Source organism: Pelophylax lessonae, assembly GCF_965119305.1.
Source record: "Pelophylax lessonae genome assembly, chromosome: 5".
Lineage (NCBI taxonomy): Eukaryota > Metazoa > Chordata > Amphibia > Anura > Ranidae > Pelophylax > Pelophylax lessonae.
In genome coordinates this window covers 399,585,512-399,601,196 of record NC_138772.1, presented here as the reverse complement: position 1 = coordinate 399,601,196, position 15,685 = coordinate 399,585,512, and the positions used below count along the sequence as shown (strand labels likewise).

General features: G+C 36.0%; 1 protein-coding gene across 2 annotated transcripts in view; it reads right to left on the bottom strand.

Annotated features, from left to right (window-relative positions):
• The window catches only part of GATA6 (GATA binding protein 6), a 36,988-nt gene extending 32,539 nt beyond the window's left edge, over nucleotides 1–4,449 (bottom strand). The window contains exons 1-2 of one of the 2 annotated variants that reach the window (XM_082259401.1): nucleotides 4,346–4,449; nucleotides 2,670–3,567 (exon numbers count right to left, since the gene is read on the bottom strand). In XM_082259401.1, coding sequence (XP_082115527.1) covers nucleotides 2,670–3,531 — 862 coding nt within the window. In that variant the 5' untranslated portion in view covers nucleotides 3,532–3,567; nucleotides 4,346–4,449. Of the gene's footprint in view, nucleotides 1–2,669; nucleotides 3,568–3,878; nucleotides 3,915–4,345 lie in introns of those variants that run through there. The other variant, XM_082259400.1, reaches the window with a different exon arrangement.
• Between the last annotated feature and the right edge of the window lie 11,236 nt (nucleotides 4,450–15,685).

The window sequence follows — 15,685 nt, the reverse complement described above, 5'->3', positions numbered from 1 at the left end:
CGCCCAGAGTTTAGTAAATCTCTATTTCTATCTGCTGTAATAGGGCTCTATATGAAGATGTTTTGCTGCAGATACATTCTTATTGATAAGTGATGTATCTAAAAGAAGCAAGATCTTTTTATTTTCCTTTAATCGAACTGGCCATTTAAAGCAAAGCCAATTAACTATGTAATATATTAAAGATTGCAGGAATATTTGTGGTAGGTGCTATTTTCTCCATTAATATGGTGTTCCAGTATATGTACTAATAGAGATTTAATAAATGTTCATATTACTGGATTAAAACCACTGTAAATATTAGGTCATCCTTTCTACCCCTTATATTTACCCCCCCTAATGTCCCGGGTTATCAAAATATGGCTGAATAAAAAGGCCAAGGACTCATCCCAGCAGCTGAATTACCAAAGGAGGAGAATTGTCTATCTTGCTTTAAATGGCCAATTAGGTTAAATGAAAATAAAAAAATGTTTTTGCTTCTTTTAATCATTGATATTATTTGAGTATTATTCTCACGCCAAGCCTTAAACCAGAAATACTCAGCTGGTAGGTAGTAGATGTACTCATTGGGTACAGTTGGCAGGTTCAGTGGGCATTTCGTGCTATTTAGAATTAATGAAAAAAAAAAAAAAACGAGCCTGGCAAATATTATAGAGTAAAGATAATTAGAGCTCTTGTCAATTCCAACCAATCAGCTGTGCATTTTTAGTGGAAAAAGTGAAACATAGAATCTGATTGGTTAGAAGACCACCTCCAATTATCTTTGCTCCAACAAATCAGACATGTTGGCTTGCTTGGATCATGTCCACACACAATGAAGAAAGACTGTACACAGGGGATTCATACACTAGATTGTAATCTGACCACCATGCACCTTAATATAACAATAATCCTTTATAGCAATTAGAAAGGCAGATCCTGTATAAGCACACATTCTGTTAGTATAAACCTGTAGCATTCCTGTAAAATTGAAATGGTATCCCTGCAGCAAAATCCAAATTAAAGAATATGAATATTGGTGAAGGTTAAAGGAAACAATCAAACACATAAGCACTGCGACCACCATTGGTCCATAGCCTCTGCTGGAGGGCCACAGACCACCAGACTGCAATAGGGCATTGTTTATTTATCAAACATAGCAATTGATTAAAACTGGAGATCAAGTTAAACTGGAGCAACTAACTATTCAGATTGCATAAAAAGCTTCTAAAGGCATGTTAACTGTATGCTATAGGAAAGGACTTTGCTTGAACTCCCCTTCTTCCAGCCAGCTCAGCTCTTATAGAGTGCAATGGAAGGCCAGTCAGGGTGACAGCAGGAAGTGAGAGTGCACTGAGCCATGTGACACATATTGGAGGAGAGTGACACCACTGGGACAGGGATTACTTTCCAGTCCTTATGTTATTCTATAGTCTTCTACTAAAGTGGTCCCAGCCATCTGATAACATGGTGTGACATGTTACTGTCCAGTGACAGTGTGTCACTGGACAGTAACATGCTCCATGTGTTCAGGCTTGTAATACAAATACTTCACCAATGTTCCTATTATAAAAATGGGATGACTTGTGATCGGTAATGGTGCCTTCTGAATTTAAAGTAAAAATCAGATCTGAAGATGATATGATACTGGAGATGATCTGGTTGACATACTGAGACTTGTAGTTACTCATCAGACAAAATACCATGCCTTGGAGCCTGACAGTTGAAGCAGGAGTAGTAGTTGTAGAAATAATATTACTAATTTCAGTTATTAAATAAAAAATATCATGTATCTCGTGTCACTGTAAATACAGTTCCATAGCTCTATTATGACTAAATATAATACATCCTATAATGTGGTTGGGACAGGTATATAAGTTTACCTGACACACCATGTAAATATACGGTATTTATATATATATATATATATATATATATATATATATATATATATATATATATAAATATAGTGACATGGAAAAAAAAGTGTACACTAACCAATACTCAGATCATAATGGAAAATGTGTTCCATTATGTGTATAGTAATATATATATATATATATATATATATATATATATATGCTCAGATCGCAATGGAACATGTGTTCAACCGAAAAGCTTAATATTTAATAATAAACATTTTATCCCCAGTATTACCTAGGATCTCCTAGCGTGGCCTTATAAATGTAATTTTCAAATATATTCACACCTATCTATATATAGATAAAATATATCACATATACCTACATCCATTTGTTCATTATCAGGCTCTTTTTTTTAATAATAAAACTAATATATATCTATATAAATATATATATATATATATATATATATATATATATATATATATATATATATATAGAGAGAGATCCATATCAAACAATAACCCCTATTATATACAAACTTGTAAACCTATATAAAACAGTATATGTTCCTCGACTTTCGTAAATAATAAACATTTGGATGTACATCAAATATATCAGCTGTGTGTTAATCCCTCATGATAGATCTTCAACTCTTCAACACATAAATAATGTACTTTTTAAGGGACAATATATTTATATATATATATATATATATATATATATATATATATATATACACACATATATATATATATATATATATATATCCATATCAAACTATAACCCCCAAGGCCGATAATGATACATTGTTGAGTACATTGTCCTTACCTCCAGGATGCCCTCTCATAGGGATGCCCGTTGGTCTGCCCTGAAGACTATGCAGCATGGAGTTGTCAAAGGGTCCAGCAGGCCAGGCTGTAGGCAGAGGAGGTGGCATATAAGACGAGTAGGGACTAGCATAGGATCCGTTTATAGGCCGAGCCAGGGAAGTATATTGATCTCTGCCATTCACGGTGATGCCATTGTTGTAACCAGCGTCCCTGTTGGTCCCATTGGTCATGGGTGGACTGGGAGAGTAATGGTATCTGCTGGAGGCATGTGGGCTATTGCTGTTATATGAGGAGGTCTCTGATGATGGCTGGGACCACACTGAGTGATTGCTCACAGAGTGGGATCCTTGGGAATGGCCACTGCCAGGTAGGTAGGAGATGGGTGTAAGCATAGATCCAACCCTGGTAGTGGGCACATAGACCGGAGAGCTGGCAGCGGAGTGCATGAAGCTTCCAGGTGAGCCATCATAGCTGACAGGCCCCTGAGTTGCAGTTATGGTCAGGGTTTGGTACATGTCCCCTTGAGAGTCAGGCAAAGCACTATATCTTGCTTCTCTGTTGGGTAAGATCAGTTTGTTGATGTGATCTAAATCCCTGAAAAGTATGACGTCTTCCGGGTTGGGTAGGGTGGAGAAATGGGTAAGACCCAGGTGGTGGGCAGTCGTGGGCGATCTGCCTTCCTGTAGAGCCTGGTTCCTCTGGTTGTCCGACTGGTGAGTTCTGCTGGAACCCAGGTCCCCCTGAGAACAAGACGAAGGGGATGAGGATGAGCTGTCAGGTTCTTTGATTTTGGAAGGGTACAATGTGTTTCCTATGCTGAGTCTTTTGACATCGGACCAGGAATCCTCATGAAGGTCCATCCAGGTGAGAGGCAAGGGCACCGAAAAGCGTGCTTCCTTTTAGTAACAGTCCACGGAGAAAAACAAGAAGACACCAGATTAGGAGACACCAAATACTACAGAAAAACTCCCTCAACACCTAAATTCATTAAATACCCAAACAAAGGGCGCCTCATCAGTATGAATAGAAAAGCAGATTATTGGAGCAGACAGCAAATATCATCAACAGTCTCCCATCAGGTTAACCCCATAAAGTTCATCCAGCAAGAGAGCTGGTCATGGTCAAGGCTACAAAGTTATTTGTAACCAACCAATCTTGAGTCAGTCTGAAGTCAGCAGTGATCTGCTCTGTAGTACTTTCTATATACCATATCCTGCAGCTCTGGGAAGTTGTGCTGCCTTTCCCTTCCTTGTGTAAGAGAGGTGCTGACCCCATCCACACACTCTCTGACTCAGATCTATGGGAGGGGAGAGCCAATGTACCTTCATCAGCAGCTGTGTGCCAGGCAGCACCATTTACTTAGGGCCTCCCAAGGTTTACATTCGCCTGCGTGTTTCAGGCAACACACCTTACAAATGGCACATTTCCACTATCAACAGAGCTGAGCAAAGAGCTGGCACACTGAAGCCCACTGACTTCCCAACAAATCGGTGCCTGGCACCGCAGCCAGGTGCCCAGGTACTGCAACCAGTCTTAACCCCTTGCTGCCCAATGTGTCCCTGCTGCAAAAAAGTTAACTGAACTTACTAGGAAACTCCCCCCAGTGTCTGATCCTAGATCTGAAGTCAATGTATCCCCAGATCATATAGAAAAGTAAGAAGGACATGTGCTAACCTATATCCTGGCAGAGCCCATTGATGGTGGAGAGATCCAGCGATCGTACAGAGTGCAGATCAGGGCAGCAGAGGCGATTATGGGCTCCTCTGTCTCTGTGCAATGTGAAGGAGGAGGAGGAGGAGGAGGAGGAGGAGGAGGCGCCTCTTACAGCTCTCTGCCTTCAGATTGCTGCAACTGCTGATTGGATTCATGCAGCTCTAAATAAACACAACGCTCACCAGGGGTGCCAGTCCTAGCACTTTACATGGAGCCCATTGTAAACACTGCACTGGCCTCATCCAGGCTCCAGAGACAGGCTGACTGATGGCCATAGCATGGGGAGGGTGGGCAGCCCACTATGGGGTGTGTGCATGAATCTATCCAACAGGGGGGCTACAAAAACACACGTCTCTTCTCAAACACATTAATGGCTCATGATCAAAGCTGATTTATTGGATTTACAACTCACAGCAGCTCCGCAGTCTTATAAATAATAATAATAATCTATATACTATTCTTACCTGATAAATGTAACAATAAACAGTCTCAAATCATTAGATCATTTCTCCAAATAGCTGAGAATATCTGTCCCTTGTAAAGCCTGATACATCAGCTATGGGGTGATCTTGGGAGAAAAGGAATACATAGGACCCTCCAAATCCCTATTTGTATAGTACATGTCAGTAAATAGACTCCCCCCTCTCATTGTGAACAGGTAAGTCAAAGCCAGGTCACATAGGTAGGCTGCTAGTCCTCTGACACCTCCTGCAAAAGCCCTTTTCAGCTGCTGCTTATCTCCTGTGTGGACACACTGATACTGTCCGAGCAGGAAAGTGAGTGAGTGGAAATAAAAAGAAGTGAGTGTCCCCTGAATGAGGTTATCAGGAGCAGATCTGTCACCAGCTCTGCCAAGCACACAGCATTCTCCTCTCTAGGGGCCATGCCCTCCTAACCAGGGGGATCAATGTAATCCTGTCCTAAAGGTTAGTACTGCTAGTGGGTATAGCAAACTGATACACACACATAGATTTGGGTATAGCAAACTGATACACACACATAGATTTTATATATATATATATATATATATATATATATATATATATATATATATATATATATATATATATATATATACATATATATATTGTTAAATTTTTAAATATATATATATACATACATATATATATATATATATATATATGCATACATATCATACATATATATATATATATATATATATATATATATACATATATATATATATATATATATATATATATATATATATATATATATATATATATATATATATATATAGTTATATATATAACATTTTATTTTTATTTGAACCTGTACTTTAACCTTGCTTACCGTAATTGCTAAAGGTTACATGTTAACCTTGCCTATAACTTATTTGCAAATATTATTTGACATTTTTAGAGTAAATTGAAAATTGTTGCTCTTTTTAACCTTAGCCATCTTTGCGATATAACAAGCCTTCTAATTAGTATAATCAAGACATTTATCCATTACAAATGCTATTTACATTTCTGTGGCATAATATCGATTTACTCCCCACCAGCAATGTTTGCATATTTATAATGTCTTATTTTGTAGCTTTTAGATATGTTTTAAAAGTCTCCATTTAATTTTTCGTTTTTTTTTTTTTTTTTTTAATTCAGATAGCGAGCTGTGAGTTTTCTAAATACTGAAAACAAAACGATATTGAACGAGGAATACTGCTCATATAAAATAATTATAGTAATAATAACATAAACAATAATACAAATAATAATTAAATGTATTATTATTAATAGTAGCGGTAGTAGTAGTCTTTTTGAATGGAGATGGTTCGGATATATTATGGGTATTAATATTAGTTTTAGAAGTAATACTAGTGGCAGTAGTAGTAATAGTAATATACTTTTTGTAATGTGGATGGCTCGAATGATTAAAATATTATTATTATTATTATTATTATTATTATTATTATTATTATTATTATTATTATTAATAATAATATTATCAATTATAATAATAATAATAATAATAATAATAATAATAATAATAATAATAATAATCATAATGTATTATTATAATTAGTAATAAAAGTAGTAGTAGTAGTAACTACGGTAGTAGTAACTTTTTACCAGAGATGGTTCGAAATATTATTTAACTGACTCCGATTAAACACAACACAAGTAATCCCTTTGAAAAGTATCTGTCTCCTATTTTTGGGAAAGTAATTATTTATCAAGCTTTAACAATTGATACATCTCCACCCAGTTACATTTCAGAATGGTATAATATATATTTTTTATTGATTTGATTTTCTCCCCTTTCTTTGATGAAGGACGCCCAGACAGACCCTTCTGTGAATACAAAGGCAGTAAACCGGTGTACTTTATTATTTTAAAACAATCAGCATTTAATTGTTGAATATGGGTTGTCTAAATAGGTCTAATTAGCCAGGCAGTGAATTCCAAGGCACACAATCAACTTCTTATTGTATCAGCTCCCCCAGATAACATTGTACCAACATAAATCAGCCAGCAATCCACTCCACTCGCCACAATACACACAGACAGGGCGCAGCAAAGCCGTTGATTTTCCATATTTTCTGCTGTCTGGTCGATGTCAGCAGTGTGACGTCATAGGGCATCTTCTTCCCCTCTCTGTCTGGAGCATTCGCATGAATTAGCTTTAACCCTTGAGAGCCCATTCCTTTCTGATTGATATTACCCTGTGGGGGGGTTTATTCCATCAGACACGCCAACAAGCTGCTTTGATGTGAATTTATGTGGCCCTATAATATATTTATCTGGAGTTTGTAAAGACAGATAATGTACACAAAACTTTACTGTAGACTGCATTGCTATCATTTGTTCGTAATAAAACAATTCCCAATAATGACAGATTTACATTTTCGAATGCTATGTCCTAACCAGACTATGATAAAAACGAAGAGCAATTGAGGAAAATCGGACAGAAGACTAAAAAGGTATCATTCACAGTAACAATATAGATTTTGCAACTTAAAAAAAAAATGTTTTATTTGCGACAATTAATGTCTCCCCAGTTTAAATGACACACTTTACAGCTAATTTACTAAGAGAGTTGAGAAGCGTCACTCAAAAATATGCATGAATATTCAGGTAAATTATCTAATCATGTGACAAAAAAATATTGTTGCTCTATTATATTCAGATTCTTTTCACATGATTGGAAAACTTCACACATTTTTTTGAGTGAAGATTCTAAACTCCCTTAGTAAATCAACCAAAATTTCTCTTGTCTTTAATTTCCTCTGCATGTTTTAAGTTCGTGACCCATTTTTATGACAAAAGGCGATTTACCAACAAAGTAATATATACAATACTCTAATATAGTAAGCACTTGCCTATTTTTTTTTTTTTTTTTAGGAAAACCAATCTGTTCAGTATATACATGTTCATATCTGCATCTGAAAGCACTGTAGCAGAAAAACTTTAGAGTCGGTTTATTACTTAAATTGTATATATATATATTCAATTAGCAAAGTGAATACCCTTAATCAGTGTATAGGGTGAATCAAGTTCAACCAAAAACATTTTTTTTCTTTTAATTTCCATGACCGTGATTGGATATTCAAAGTGAACAAAGCTTCACCTTTTTCACCAAATGTGCATTCACCTTGCAAATTGTGGATTGGGAGTAGATTGTTCTCCTAGAATAGTGAATATTTGCATTGGAAAGGGAATGTTCACTAGTTTAGTAAATACAGTGAAACTGTGTTAACCTCAAATATCTAATCACCTGCAAGACATAACCCTCCCCCCCCCCCCCCCCAAAAAAAAAAAAAAAAAACTGAATGTGTGCTTGCACAAGGTTGAATTATTCAATTGAACGTAGCTTTTTCTTATTCTCTAAACTAATTGAACGTAGCTTTTTCTTATTCTCTAAACTATAAGTGAACAATCCACTCTCTTAGAAAATAAACCCCGAATAATATGATGTACTGAATTATTATATATATTTTTTTAACTGCAGCTCTTTGTTTCAGATGTGCAGTCAGGAATAACCTTATAATAATAATAATTATTATTGTTGTTGTTATTACTATTATTAATCTTATTTATAAACGATGATGATGATAATATAATAATATTAATAATTGTTATTATTTTTTATAAACGATGATGATATAATAATGATATATAATGATGATATAATAATAATAATAATAATAATAATTTTTATTATATCATCATTTTATATTATTATTATATCATAATCGTTTATAAAAATAACAATTATTATTATTATTATATTATTATTATTATTTCATCATCATCTTTATTGTTATTAAATAATATTAAGTATTATTTATAAACAAAGATGATGATTTAACAATAATATTATTAATAATTATTACTATTATTATTATTATTTATAAACGATGATGATATAATAATAATATAAAATGATGATGATATAATAATAATAATTATTATTATTATTATATCATAATTTTATATTATTATTATATCATCATCGTTTATAAAAAAAAAATAACAATTATTATTACTATTATATTATCATCATCATCGTTTATAAATAAGATTAATAATAGTAATAACAACAACAATAATAATAATTATTATTATTATTATTATTATTATTATTAATATTATTATTATTATTATTATAAGATTATTCCTGACTGCACATCTGAAACAAAGAACTGCAGTTAAAAAAATATATAATAATTCAGTACATAATTATTATATTATCATTATTTTATCATTGTTTATAAATCATCGTAATAATAATAATAATAATCATCATCATCATCATACTGAACCACATCTGGACCTGATTTCAAGTAATATCAAGTTGATGAAAAATTGCTCTTTTAAACTGACCATGCATTATTCAAGTGGATTGTACAATCTCCTTTAGATATACCAGCTACCGTGTAGCATAAAGGCCTGCATGATTTTATGCTATTTGAATGGATTGTATAGATATGACTTCATACTACACAATTTTGGTAAGTCCAAACTGAGATTGTACAAAAGTCGTACAATGAGATTGTATAGTGTATGACCAGCTTCAGTAAATGAGCTCCTGTAAAGCTGCTGTGCCTTGCTATTGGGAAAAGCACTTTGTTGATCAGATAGGTCGTCTTCATGTCTGTCCTGTAGCAGTTCTAGTCCATCCTCTGATCATTTATCCCCTGTAGAGGTCTCTGACTTGGAGGTGACCTGAGCCTTATCTCTAGCTATCCACATATATAGCCAGTGCTGATTAGCTTGTCTGCTGGGCTCATTAGCATATTACGTAGAAAGAGGCAAATGTCATGAAAGCTGCTTATTTTTCCACACCAAAGCCTCTGTGAATAAAGGCAGCAGGGAGAGCCCAGCAGGAGTGATCACTAATGTAATTGTCCCTTTGGTGCAGTCTTACCTGAGTGGAGAAATTATCACATTATCTCTCATCACAGCACCCAGACTGCTGCTACTCAGCGCTTTAGCACATCTATAGGACTGGCACCTCACCTCTATACAATTTAGCAGATGACAAAACCTGAGGATTTCAGGGAAGATGGACCTTGCAGGGGGTGACATGTAATAACATAATATTTAAAATTATATTACCATTATGGAGTGCTCCTGTGTGTGATCCGATGCATGGTTGTCTGAGTTCAAGCAGCTGGCACAATTTTTTTTTTTTTTTTTCAAAAATGTTATTTTAAGGTTTTTCGATGCAAAGTTCAAGGGTTCCAACCTGTAATACAGTCAATATTTACAAATGAATTGCATTCCTTTTTAAAGTACAAAGGAAATATATGCGTTTCCCATATGTGATCTCTTTATTTTTACAGGTAAGAAAAAAAATAAAATAAAATCTGACTTCAGTTTAATAATACAATAAAAGGCAATTTAATAATACTAAATACTAATACAGTGCAGCTGTGTAGTATTTATGGCACTGCTAGAACACAAGAGCATTGCAATGATCATTTCTCCTGGTGCCTATTAAACCTTGCAGATTTTTGGCCAGGTAGAGCAAATAAACAAACAGAACACAGGGTTCAATGGTTACAAATGTTCCATGGAAAACAAAGAAAAGCAATAATAAACAGACTCCCTGCTACAGTGGCTATATGGTGCTCAGAGAGAGGAGACAAAGTTTGCAAATGAAGGTGACCATTGATTTGAGGGATTGTTGCTTAATCCAGACAACTACATTGAGACAGGGAAAATCATGTCTCTTAATGCACATACTTGAGGTCATTGTAGCCCTATTAGTGCATTTGCGACAGAGACGTGATACCTTTTTTATTTGCACTAACATACAATTTTTCAGGACAAGCTTTCGGGGTATGTCCCCTTCTTCAAGATCCAAGCAGTACTGAATGCACATAGAAATAAGGACAGTCCTTGATATGGCTTTTTTTTATGTCCAGATCAGAAGATAATATCATGTCAATGAGTGACCTGTAGGTACTTCTGGCTGAGGATCACTGGGGAGAATTATTGGGCAGATTAGAAAACCAAGTCAGATGGAGGTATCTGGAGCTTGTCTTTCCTACCCTGTCCATACATGAAATGTAGCAAGATGTGATTGTTTTTGTTTAGGGGTGTATTGACTATCACAGATACCTGGATATGTTCTATCATCTAATGCAGCCTTTTTCAACCAGGGTGCCCCGGCACACTGGGGTGCCTTGAGGTTTCTTTGGGGGTGCCTTGGTAAAATGCCTAAAAATTGCCCAAAAATTGTATACAAGCCTGGCATGTGGATAAAGACTGCCTTTTAGTTACACAAAGCCACAGGTTTTCATTGAGCACCATCACTACCTTCTAGCTACCTTCTACAACCAATAGCATCAGTTGATAGGGAGGATGTCAGTCGCCTGCATAGCATCCTTCTTCTTCTCTCCATCAGCAGTGAGGTCACATTGACTGAGTGATGGAGAAAAACTGAGGGAGAAGATAAACATTGGAATACTAGTCAGTACCAGTTTTCAAAAATGTATTTGCTTTGGAAGAATAAATCCCCTCTAACTTTGGGTGTCCTACTTTTGTGGATGTTGCTGCATTATGTAAAACTTTTAGAATAGTTTTTACATTTTAGAATGGCGTGCCTCTAACTGTCCATAATTTTTAAAGGGTGCCTTCACTAAAAAAAGGTTGAGAAACACCGATCTAATGTCTGCCAAGAAAGACCATCCTTTCAGCTATCAATGAAAAGGGGATGCCAGGCTGGCGGAGGTGGTCACATGCTTCTCCCTAAATACAGAGTGCTGGGATAGTTTCCCATATATGTATCCTTGCACTACCTAGTTTCTCCATTTTGGCGCATATTCATGATGAAGATTTTTTTCTCTTTTGTCTATTAAAAAAAATGGCTTTTGCTCCCACAGATATTTTCCAACAAACTTCCAAAGGTCAGAAATGCTTGTTGTTGCAACCCCCTCAGGCAAGTCCTATTTGCTCATCTCTTGCCACAATCAGTCTCTGTGCACCACCCTAAAACATTTTACTTTATAACGTGTTTATATAATCTAAATCTACTTTATATACCATTGGCTGATAAGAGAGTTGACTCCATGCTGGGCGCCCCTCCTTTCTTAACCTTGTAATTCAATTCAAAATTACTCATGTTATACACAGTAGTAAACAACTGTACCTTCCCATGTTAGAATATAATATAATTAGCAAGCTAGCTAGATATTTAAAAAAAGGCAAAGCATTGTGTGCAAAGTGCAATATACCCAGAGCAACTCATCAACATTATATTTTATCATGCTACAAGTGGGAGGTAAAAGTTGGTTAAAGCAGCATTAAATATTTTATCGCAGCTTACCAATTCTTAGAAGCGATGGCTGCTTTCATTTTCATTTTTAGACTTTCTTTTTGTTTTATTTTCACCTGCTGATCTTGTGAGAAAGTCTGTTTTTTTTTTTCAACAGAACAAGTTGCGCTGCAGATATAGCAGTTAGAAGGTTGAGGCAAACAATTTAACTATAACAGGGGTGCTTTCAATAATCAGCTTTTATTCATCTATGTAAAACCTTTATCCTAATAGGAACTAAGTTGTTGCTGTAATTTCTTTAAAAGTGTTAGCTGGAGTTTGGCTTCAATTTGTTAGTATATTTAAATCTGCTAGTACATTTTACACTACCCTTCCCTCAGACTGACAATGGCGGTGTCCCTAGGTGCCTCTGTGCTCCTTCATCCAGAGTGAGGACCCTGTAAGGCCCTTTTTACACAGGCTTTCTGATCCTTCCGCCTGTCAGTTTTTCAGGCGGAACCTGATCGGATGCTCCATGCAGCCCTACGAGCAGCAGATGTCAGCAGTGACATGTTCGCTGACACCCGCTCCTATCCGATCCAATCCTGTCCATGAAATCCAGACGGATGGAAACCCTATTTTGCTTCCATCTGGAGGATGGGATGGGATGAAAATGGACAGGCGGTACATTTTCATCCGGCCTCCCATAGAGGAGAGCGGGGCTCTACAGCTCCCTCTATGCAAAGTTAGCGGAGACGGAGCTGTCATCTGCCTGCTCAGGGGGGATCGGCGGATTGATCCCCGCTGAGCAAAACTGAGCCTGTCGGGCGCACCGCCTGTGTGAAAGGACCCTCATATAGGCGGTGCATAACTGGCCGGATCACCAGGTGAAAACAGCTCCCAAATTGAATCAATGATAAGCTGCAATATATAAAATTTTTGGTTTAGCGCCTTATTTCACTTTTCTTTGTAAATCATCATTGCTTTGTATACGGCACTCATTAGAAAGTCTAATACATTTTGATTGTAAGAAAAGATCAGGTTAGTTTAATTATGAAATGTAACATCTTATAAACAATATAATGCTTTTACCCCAATGAACACAATACCAATCAGTATTTGGTTGGCTTTAAAACAGTAAATCATTTCTAGGATATTGACTGACCATCTGATAAGTTCATTTGCATAAGTCCTGGCATTGTGCTGTGTGAGCACAACTGGAGTGCAGGGGTGATGTAACAGCCTGCAGGCTCTGGGGAAGTTTGGAAACTAAAATACTACAACACAGCCTACATTGGGATGCAGGAGGTTAAAAATGAAGACCATTGTTAATCTGTACCAGGTGCAAAATGCATACCAGACTGTTGTTTGTATTTATTATTCCCAGCATAAAAAATTGACTATTGTAATAACTAGTAAATTGTATTTAATAGTTGAATAAAACATGAGTTCCAATGGCCCAAAGAGCTATATTGAGAGGTCCTCCAGTTCTACATAACTTTGTTTAGACTCCACCATTTTCAGTATAAATTATTTTTTATGACTAGGTTACTAAAGACATTTGACGACAGTCCCTTTTTGGATGTTTCAAGAGAAAGACCAATGTCTATAGGTTAGAGAACAACAGATCCTAATGACCTCACTCATTGAGAAAGTGATCAGGCAGATTGGAAGACCTTGAGCAATTGTTATTGCTTTCTTTAAGATAAGCTGGCACCAAGACTCCCTACAAATGTCACCCTGGCCCCGCTGTCTCACTCTATGCTGGAATACTTGTGTGTCTTGAGTTGTCCTGTTTAGGTGTCAGAGCTGCACAAAGGCAGTTGCCAGGCCAGCATTTCTCTTTATTCATACATATAGTGTGAGATGGTCACTTAGTAAATACACATTTGATTGTTCACTGGTGTCCATGGCTAGCTTTACCATCTCACAGACTGTTCTTGCTATCTACTCCAAATGCTGAGCTGTGTTGTCCAGCCCAAACTTATTTTTTTATTGTTATTAGACGTATTTATAGAGTGCCGACAATGTATGCAACACTTTACATATTGTACATCCACATCAGTCTCTGCCCTCAAAGACCTAACAAGCACACACGTGTATATTAAGGCCAATTTAACCACTTACCCACTGGGCACTTAAACATTGCAGCTTACCAATTCTTAGAAACAATGGCTGCTTTCATTTTCATTTTTAGACTTTCTTTTTGTTGACAATAGTCATTTTTTTATGCTGGGAATAGTAAATACAAACAACAGTCTAGTATGCATTTTGCACCTGGTACAGATTGACAAACTGGTACAGATTGAAAATTGTCCTTCCTAACCAGGCCTATTTTCAGCATTCAGTGCTCTCACATTTTGAATGCCAATTACTCAGTCATGCAACATTGTACCCATATCAAAATTTTGCACTTTTTTAACATGAATAGAGCTTTCTTTTAGTGGTATTTAATCACCACTGGGGTTTTTATTTTTTTGTGCTATAAATAAAAAAAAGAGAGAACATTTTGTAAAAAAAAAATGCATTTTTCTTCGTTCTTGTTATAAAATTTAGCAAATTAGTAATTTTTCTTCATAAATTGAGGCCAAAAGTTATACTGCTACCTATCTTTGTTAAATATAACCCAAAATGTTTGTATTATTTGTTCTTTGTGAAGATTATAGAGTCTACAAGCTATGGTGGCAATCAATGAAAATTGATCACACCTAATGTACTGAAGGCCTATCTCATTTAGAAACTGACAAGCCGAGAAAGTACAAATACCCCCCCAAATGACCCCTTTTCGGAAAGTAGACATTCCAATGTATTTAGTAAGAGGTGGTGAGTTTTTTGAATTTGTCATTTTTTTCCCACAATTCTTTGCAAAATGAAGGTTTTTATTTTTTCTTTCACAAAATTGTCATGTTAAAGTTAACAGAAGTTTTCTCTCGCATGGTCTGTGCATACCACAAATTACACCCCAAAATACATTCTGCTACTCCCCGTGAGTGTGGCTATACCACATGTATGAGACTTTTACACAGCCTGGCCACATACAGAGGCCCAACACACAAGTAGCACCTCCAGGCACTCTAGCAGCATAAATTACACATATAATTTTCTAACAACCTATCACAGTTTTGAAGGCCCTGGAGCACCAGGACAATGGAAACGCCCACAAAATGACCCCATTTTGGAAAGCTAATTCTCCAACGTATATTCCATCAGGCAATATGAAGCTTTTGAAAACGTAATTTTTTTCCACAAGTTTTTGGAAAATGTGGAAAGAAAATAAAAAGGCATTTTTTTTACACAAAGTTGTCCATTTATCAGATTTTTTAAAGACACCCCAAAATACATCCTCCTCCTGAGTATAATGGTACCACATGTGTGATACTTTTACACAGCCTGAACACATGCAGAGGCCCAACATGCAAGTAGCACCTCCAGGTGTTCTAGGAGCATAAATTACACACATAATTTCCTGACAGCCTATCACATTTTTGAAGGCCTTTCATATTTCTAACACATAGCAAGTACATACCAATAATTACACTCCAAAATACATTCTGCTGAGCAAAGGGTAAACAAATG